Genomic DNA, 9,663 nt, shown 5'->3' with positions numbered 1-9,663 from the left:
TTAATTAGAGAAAGGTGATGCATTGTGTCACGGGTCTGTCACGGATGATGGTGCAGGATGAAGGAGAGGCTGACACAAAGACTCCAATTCAAACATTTACTTATATAATCAAAACTCAGATACAGAATGACGGTCATACGGAAACACTCAAGCTTTACACCATGTAACATAGACGAGAACCGACAAAGACAGACTGAACAGAAGAAACTAAATACAGAGACAAATGAACCATAATGATGTGAAGACAGGTGACACAGATGATGATAACGAGGAACAGGCTGGTAAGTGAGGGAGTGAGTTCAGGTGTGGAGACAAGGAGGATTCTGGGTAGTGTAGTGCAGACAAGGACAGACAGGTGCAGACGAGGACTGTGACACATTGATCAGAGGTGAAACATATTACATTCTTTATTATTTGGCATTAAATAAACAAACACAAACTGGACTATATCATCATATTTTTGTCAGATATATTATGAATAGATATATAGGGTTATAAATGTCAGGAATAAATGGATTTACTAAGTGACTTACAAGTGCATTTCTGATAAGTTACAAAAAGTAAACAATGTCTCGTGCAATTTTCCTAATAATATAAACATCGAAGTGACACTTAGAGGCCAGTCTCTTTTTTTGGGGCTCAAATAGTAAACAGGAGTGCATTCATCATTCTGAGCCTATTTCTACTATACATGTTTATCACAGTTTTATACTGCAGCACGACTGTGGTCCATTCCCATTCAACCCACTAAATCAAACTGGCAGTGAAAGACATTACCATCTTGTGCTGAGAGTGGTTTTGCTTTCCTGTAGTAATTTCATGTGCCATTAGCAAAGCCACAAAAACCCACTCCCTTCAGTTTAGGTCTTTGTGTATTCCTATCTTGCCCATACTAAGAAACTTTATGCACCGCCTGTAACAGCTAATAATTTGTGATTGGCCGAGTTTGAAGGCCATACTCATGATGGCCATGCCCATGATAATGAACAAAAAGGTAACCATGAAGTACTTTGGGTGTTCAGGCACAATATCACCAAAGCCAATGGTGGTCAAGGTGATGAAGGTAAAGTAAAAGGCATCAAAGTGGTCCATCTGTGTCTCCCAGTATCTCAAAATGTGACTGCAGACCACCATGTATGCAAACACCACCAGCAAGATGACCAGCAGAGGGACGTTAAAGCGATCCATCTTCTCTCCGATGCCGGTGAATAACTTGGAGCTGTTTATTGGGGAATCCATACGGTCAAGGTCTGGGCATGAGAAGGATTTTGTCATAGAGTCCTTGACCCTGAAGCTCTCCTTAAAAATAATGCGGTCAAAGGTCTCTCTGTTGTTACGAAGCTGTAAGGATGTGCGTCTGAAGGAAGACTGGGTTCTTATCACCTGCTCAATGTTCATTGTCTCATGCACCACGACATGGTTGAACGTATAGGTGCTGTCAGTATCATCACCTTGCACCTGTTGGGGAGGTGTTGACTTTTCATGCCTTTGAAGGCTCCATGAGCGATGTACCATACATCGGCTTAAGAACAGGCTGAGGCGAGTGTACGCTTTAGAGAGGAGAACAGCTAAGATATCGCCCACATCTGAGATGACCAGCAGCATGAGAGGGATGCCCACCATCGCATACAGCATACAAGCCACCTTCCCTTCATGGGTCACTGGATACATTCGTCCATAACCTGTTATACAAAAAAAAAAAAAAAACAGAGCACTGCAGGACTGAGAGTTAGAAATGACTTTTCTTCCATAATTTCACTCATTAGACAACACGTTTCAGTACTGCCACCTGCTGAAGGTCTTTATCAGTGCATGAGTAATGCAATTGCAGTGCAAATACATACAACAACACAAATAATAGTAATATTATATTCTTAAGTGCATTATTATTATCACTATTATTGATAATAAAATAATATTATTATCGATAATATTAACAGTTGTTGTTATTATTATTGTTGTTATTATTAATTGTACATTACATAATTTTAATTAGTAATTATTTTTTATTATTAATTACATTATCATTATTATTATTTAAATAATGTGATGGCCTAAAAAGTGGTTCTCATATGGCAATAAATTAGTTAAGATTTTAATGAGGTATTTTCAGTATGTTACATGATTGCTATATTTTGTTCTATCGAGTATTTTTCTATGAAAAAAAGTAAGTTTAAGTTCCCCATTCTGCATGCAGTCACATAAATCCCTCTTCAAAGCAGGGACACACAGTGTGTGCACCTCTTGCACAAAATTACACTATTTGGAAACTCTCCCCAAAGTTCAATAACCATGCACGTTTTTCTGTCCCTTTTTGTCCAAGTATCAAAGCCAAATAAATTCAAACCAATTGAAAATATTAAGTTGTTCAACCTGGAAAAGAATCTGTAATCATTTTGTCAGAGGATAAATAGGTCTTATTGTTACAGTTGCAGTTGACATCATCACCTACCTTTTTTCAGCAGAACAAGTGTAAGAGCTGCTGATGTACAAAAAGAGTAAGACAGAGAAAGAGAAATGAACCCATTCAACTCATCAGTCTCAGCTGCTTAAAAAAAAAACAATATTCATTAAGGTTAGCTGCTGAGATAACCAAAGATACGCCCTTCCTGGATAACATAATGGACATCCACAGCAACAGACTGCTGCGTTTGGCACTTTTGCATAATGCTTTTCTGTAAGATGTCCTGAAAGATAGAAGTTTACATTCAGTTAATATCTAAGCTGTGGTTAGCTGTGATTTACAATTAGGGTTGAAAGGGAGAGAGATTCCACAGTCGTGAGTTTAAGAACAAAAATGTGCCACTGATAGATAAAAAAAAAGTGCTGTTTCCATGTGATTCTGTATAATAAATCATGATTTTACATAATGGTTTATTGGAAAAGGTTTCACTTGTTTTGGATTAGCCTGTAAATCATTTGTGCATAATGCAGAACTCTGCCCCATCTGTATTGCTTGAAAAGTGTCTGAAACTTGTGTTTCCCATCTATGGTCACAATATTTTGATTATTCTAGGGACTTTATTAGATAGGAAAATGTAGATGATAAACTGTAGTATGTACTTGTTGATAAACTGTTCTCTTCATTTTTTCCTCAATAACATGCATCCTATGAACATACACTTACTGTATGGTGGCTACATGTCATTCCTTTAATAACTTAATGACAATTTAAATGTAATTATATGGGCTATCAATATTTGTGTTTAATATTCAATCCGTAACGGGATTGTGAGATCTTGATCATAAATTTCTATATATGCTCGTCTGGCAGTCTAAGTGCATAATGGACCATAAATAACCTAATTATACAAAAACCTAATGTATGATCTACATCCTTTATGGTTTTTGTCCATTGCATGAACACTGCACCACACGCAAAATATCTTTTTAGTGTCTTAGACCCTTAGACCCATCATAGGGGTCTCATCCAATTTACAGTGTAAAATTTACAATCACTGATTTTAATGGATATGGAAACACATTTCTTAATGAAAAGAGTCAAAAGTAAAGCGTAATCCTTAACTCATGTTAATGTTCCCACACTGTAAAAAAAAATTGTTGAATCTTGTAGCTATAACTTGTAAAAAAAATTAATGAGTTAAAGCAATGTAAAAACATTTGTTGTCATCACTTATTGATCATATAATTTTTACATTGCATATTCTGCTGTTATTCGGCATATACTTCATTTAGGAAAATAACAATTTTCTTTCCTGGTGACACCTGTTTTTTGTCTTATATGGTTAGGCTGGTTACTGAGGGCAACAGAGCATGTTGTGTGTGCTGAAAAGAGATACAGCCAAAGGTCAGAACTTCTCATGCAAATAACAAACTCAATGGTGCATTAAATTCAATGGCAGTTTTATACAAACATACAGACTTAAAATATCTTGGAAAACTTTACAAACTTTGAAGTCCCAGAAAAATAACTACTCACCTAAAGTAGTGAACACTGTACAGCAGAAGAAAAGAGAAGTATAGAAGTTCCATGTCTGCCCCTTGTCATCATTGAATTCATTCAAAATATTTCTTATCGACTCTTCCCGTGTTGAGGTATCTAATTCATAAAAAGAAATTCATCTTGAACTTAAAATAATAAATTAAAATTAATACATTATTTAAAAAGTAATAGCCTGGCCTATATAAATATTTACATTGCAAGTGTGTATAATTCACATTTTATAATATCATCTATAATCAAAAATACACATTTAAAATAAAAACTACAGCCTATACATATAGGCAGAAATATGTTAAAAATATATATATAATTTCTATATAAGCTCAAGGAAAGACCTGGGTGATTCTGCACTGTCTCCAACACTTTTCGCACCAGTGCATCGATCTGTTCCGAGTCATTGTAAGTCCTCGTCTTCTCAATCTGTTGAAAGATCTGCGCTCCTAAAACCGCATATAAAATGAGTGATAAAATGAGGAAAACGTGAGGAAACCAACGCCAAAACTGTCTCGCGCATCTCCCTTTTGCGTCTGACTTTCGTTCCTCTTCCACCTCCACGGACATGTCTCTCAGTCAGTCTTCAGAGACGCGGTAATGGCTGAGCCTGAGATGAATCTGTCCTCTCATGGCAGTGTGCCGAGGAGTAGTCTGGTCACCACCCCGCTGCAGAAAGATACCACAAAAACCTAAACTGCCTGTTCAACCGTATGTTTAATAGCTCAAACAATGACCTCACCGCTGTATGCTCACAAACATGCCTCGTTCAACTTTTTAAAACGTGATAGCCTCACAACAATGCAGATTTAACAAGAGACAACAAGCATGGGCTATTTCTGCTTGGAGGAGCAATGGGAGCGACAGGTGGGGATGGGTGAAATTTTAGCCTGGATGCCAGGGCTCCACGAAACTTTTTTTTGTCCACAAGAACATATGTGTAAACATTGTTTTGGGGTTAGCCTAACAGTTGTGAAGTGATGTGTAAATCTATATTTTCGTGTTGAATATGACAGTAAGCTAGGCTACCTGTGTTTTGGGGAATTACTCACTGTAAACAACGTTAACCAAAGCTAACAACCTTTACTGTATTATTATTGTGCGCATATCATATGCAGGGCCGGCGCTCCGCACACGCACATCACGCACTGCGCGTAGGGCACCAAGTGCTTGGGGGGGCACCAAAAAATATGGGTCGTGAAAAATCATCACAATAGGCTACTAGTATAAATAACAAATAAAATATGTCTAAAGCATGTTAATATACAAAAGCAATACAAAAGTAATATAGGCCTAGACCAAATTAGTCGAGAAAAAGGTGAATCTCCTGTGACAGTCTCCCTCTGGTGCCCCCCCCCCCTTCCCCACCTCCCAGTGGTCTGTTCGATTATGCCTCAATCAATGTAAAATTTGGCAGACACCGACCTCAGACATGGCCTCGAAAAGGCACCAAGAGTCGGGGGCGGAAAAAAGGAAAAAGAAGAGACAGCGGGATGATACTCGCGCGTCGCTTGCAGGTAGACAATGTTTTAAATAAAAATGTTAGTTTTGTAGCGCGGGCGCCCTTGCGTCGTGAATACATGTCCAGGGGGCGTCGCTAGTAGTGCAAATGATCCGGGCCGTTTTTAGCCCTGCATGTTGAATCTTTTATTTTAACGGGGGTCCGGGGGTCTCTCGAATTTTGAAACTTGGGCTGTTTAAGATGCAGTTAGTTTGTTTGAGAAGAAGAGGAAGACCGTTTAGATACGTTTTTTCGTTGTTGTTCTATGCGGATAATTTTCAAGAGGTTCATAGAGATAGGTCTGACTGCAGAACCGCAGAACCATTACGTCATAACAGTCTGAGGACGACAGCACCAGCCCGACAGTCTGAGGGCGGAAGTGGGCGCGGCAAGGCATTACGCTACTTCCGTGTTTTGGAATGTTTTAAAGTTTAAAACAACGTTATTATAAAGACTTTTTTAAACGATTTAATTGAATATATATATATATATATATATATATATATATATATATATATATATATATATATATATATATATATATATATATATATATATATATATATATATAAATCAAATAGTAGGCTATAATAGATAAGAATTATGTTTTGTCCTATTAACAAAAGACACAGTAGGCTAGGTAGCTACTATTAACAAATGTTAATCATTTTTTAAAAGTTAAAATGATACTTTATCCATTTGTTTTGTTGAGTCAAAAGATTAACAATATAAATTGAACAAAGCTTAAAAAAAACAACAACAAAAAAACAATGAAAACAAAGCTTGAGCATTTGAACATATGATTTAATTGAAAATAATTTTTAATACTCAACCAACATTTTTTTTCATAGACCATACACAACAATGATATAACAGACTGAAAAAACAAAAATGATTAATTTAAATAAAATGAGTTTTTTCCTCTGATATCAAAAGATCGTTATGTGCTCATAGGTGAAATAAAATACAATTAATGCAATTCTCATGGTCAGAAAATTTAACAAATGCTGTACAATACAATATACGCCAACAACAAATTAAATCTCTGTCTATAGAACAAAATAGTGTCATAATTCAGCTTAAGTAAGTTCAGTGTTGATTCATTTCTGTTGTAAACAAGTTATTATTTCAGTTAATTCATCTATATATAGCCATTCTGATGTCTTCGTCCAGCTCAGTTCAGTTCTCATATAATGGTGTCATTAGCCGCGTTTCCATTATACCCTTCAAATTGCGCAAATTGCGAATTGAAAATACGCACAATGGAAACACGTCCATTTCGCAAAAACTCCCGTTTATCGTAAACAAGTTTTTACGCTGGCATGAGGTGGTTTTTCAGGCAATTCGAAAAAGGAATATTTCGTAAAACTGCAATGGAAACAGGTTTTGCGCATTTACAGTCACCTAGAAGACGCGGTCCGTGTCCGCAAACAATAATAATAATTATCATCATTATTATAACATTTTAGGCTACATATGTAGAATACGCTTTTATCCAAATAAAAGAACAAAGCAATTCGTCACATCTCATTCATAATACAGGGCTAAGATTATCACAAATAAACACAAGATTTTGACGCATATCTAAGACAAGTGTTTGTGCGAGTGCGGAGCGCGCACTTGATGACAGGGAAGCGCGGGCGCGAACACTTGCATTTTCCTATCAACACAGTGGAAACAACTTAAAATACTCTATCATTTCTGGTCATACAGAAAATAATAATACATTATTCGCAACTACTTTTATTTGTGTAAACTCACAATAACAAGAAAACGTTGTGCTTTTGTAAAATAAAATAAAACCATCAGGCGCGCTTTCATGATCTCCGTGAACTGGAGCGCGAGAACTGAAACAAAATATAGCCCTCCGTAGGCTAAAGCTTGAAATGTACACTGATTTAGAAAAAAGTTTATAAACAATTAAAATGCCTCGTTATTTTTTCAGACACATTTATTATAGCCTATAACTCGCCAATAAATCACCTTTCTGTAGGCTGTGGTTATATGGTTCTTCTCATTCAGCAGTGCGGGAAAAACATAATTTCCAGGTTCTAATTTGGCCTTAGAAAACCAGTAAAAAAAAAAAAAAAAAAAAAAAAAAAATTCATTTGTTAATATTTTAAATGTTTAATGAAGGGGCAAAAAGTCATAAACATTTTTTTTTGCGCAGCATTTGGTGTACAGTTCAAATTAAATTTTAGTGTTCAACTTTGCATTTTAAAAATACAACAACCGTTCATTTTTCGTTTTGTAATTAAGGGTTAAATGGGTTTAAAGTATTGAACAAATCTATAATGGAAACGCGCCCAATGACAGATCAAACGTATTGTTAAGTATAAACCAAAAAATACTTAGAGCCGTTTTGTATAAGCGTATAATGTTAAGTATGTTGCATCCATCAAAGATAGAACTTGTTATCTTCTTCTTTTCCTTGTTCTGTTTATCTATGGTTCTGTGTGCTCTGTTAAACATGAACTCCGCCCACTTCCGGCATCAGACGGTTAGGCTGGCGCTGTCGTCCTCACACTGCTATGACGTATGGTTCTGCGGTTCTGCAGTTGGTTAATATTGGGTTCATAGGCCAAGGCCCAAGGGCGACATCTGTTGGTGAAACTGCAATTAGAAAAAAAAAAAAACACAATCTTAGTGTTTGTATATTTTCATATTCACAGAGTTGTCAAATTATTAGGGCTGGGAAAAGATTAATCGCATCCAAAATAAAAGTTTGTGTCTACATGATATATGTGTGTGTACTGTGTATAATTATTTTGTATAATATACAAAATAATTATACACAGTACATAAAATGTTTATATAAATATATTATATAAATACACACACATATGCATGTATATATTTAAGAAATATTTGCATGTATATACTGTATATAATTATATATAATTTATATTATATATAAATTTAAACATTTTATATATAAATAACAAATATTTCTTAAATACATACATGCAAATGTGTATTTATATATACAAAATAATTATGCACAGTACACATATATCATTCATGTTCCAAATCTGTGTTTTTAGTAATTGTGGTGGTTATTGGTATTTATAATTTTAACCTTTATATTATTTATTTCTTTTCATATTTGGTGCCATTGTTAATGTAAAATGATTTATTTGCAGCAGTTATTTTGAAAGTAAAGAGAACCCAACTAAGAAATTCTGAATGCTTGTTATTCCTTGGGTGGTTGGGAGTGGGGGGGCACCACCAAGCATTTGTGCTTAGGGCACCCAAATGGCTAGCGCCGGCCCTGATCATATGTACATTAGTTTGAGATAAATATTGGCTAGGCAATAATTTAATGAATTAATTAATTGCCACTCATAGCTATTTTCAATTATGAAAAAAATAAATAAATTTGTTGGCTTATAAAAATATTAAAATGCTCGTCATCATTATTTTGCTAGCTGTATTCAGGTAGTGACCAGTACAGTTTTTTCTCAGTGTCTTAGGTGTGGCCTTTTAACAGTATCTTGACATGTCTGAATTATTTATGACCATGCTGCCATGCACTTATCGAATGCACTTGACTCTTTTGCATCTTCAGTGTTTCGCCTAGCTGGGTCGTATGAAAACTCCACCGGATAATAAAGATGCTCTTGACGGGTCACTTATATAGCTAATTAACCCGCATGTGATGCTCTTGACGGGAAGTGGCATCATTTAGCATACAAGACTACACACATATCATGGACACCACTTGATGGCTGCTCTGTCAAGTCTTCATCGTCGGTTAGGAACCTGGGTGTGCTCTTTGATACCAATCTTTCATTTTAAAAAGTCACGTGTCTAGTATCTGTAAAATCGCATTTTTCCATCTTAAAAATACATCTAAATTACGTCATATGCTCTCAATGACAAATGCAGAACAATTAGTTCATGCGTTCATGACATCAAGGCTAGATTATTGTAATGCTATTATGGGTGGTTGCCCTGCACGCTTAATAAACAAACTACAGCTGGTCCAAAATGCAGCAGCTCGAGTTCTCACTAGAACCAGGAAGTATGACCATATTAGCCCGGTTCTGTCAACACTGCAGTGGCTCCCTATTAAACATCGTATAAATTTTAAAATATTGCTGATTACTTACAAAGCACTAAATGGTTTAGCTCCCCAGTACTTGAGCGAGCTCTTAACGCATTATAGTCCTTCACGTCTATTACGATCTCAAAATTCTGGCCAGTT

General features: G+C 35.8%; 2 protein-coding genes across 2 annotated transcripts in view; one reads left to right on the top strand and one right to left on the bottom strand.

Moving 5' to 3' along the window:
* Positions 1-9,663, top strand: part of minpp1a (multiple inositol-polyphosphate phosphatase 1a) — a 224,032-nt gene that overhangs the window by 134,178 nt on the left and 80,191 nt on the right. The gene's annotated exons all lie outside the window — the stretch shown is intronic.
* kcnk18 (potassium channel, subfamily K, member 18) lies at positions 446-4,881 on the bottom strand. Its single transcript, XM_056264304.1, has 3 exons — positions 4,300-4,881; positions 3,941-4,060; positions 446-1,682 (listed from the first exon to the last, which is right to left on the bottom strand). Exons 1-3 carry the CDS (start codon positions 4,523-4,525, stop codon positions 856-858), a joined length of 1,173 nt encoding a protein of 390 aa, XP_056120279.1. The 5' UTR covers positions 4,526-4,881; the 3' UTR covers positions 446-855.

Source organism: Rhinichthys klamathensis, unplaced genomic scaffold (assembly GCF_029890125.1).
Source record: "Rhinichthys klamathensis goyatoka isolate OS25496 unplaced genomic scaffold, OSU_Roscu_1.1 h1tg000220l_1, whole genome shotgun sequence".
NCBI lineage: Eukaryota > Metazoa > Chordata > Actinopteri > Cypriniformes > Leuciscidae > Rhinichthys > Rhinichthys klamathensis.
This window is presented reverse-complemented; position numbering and strand designations above follow the sequence as displayed.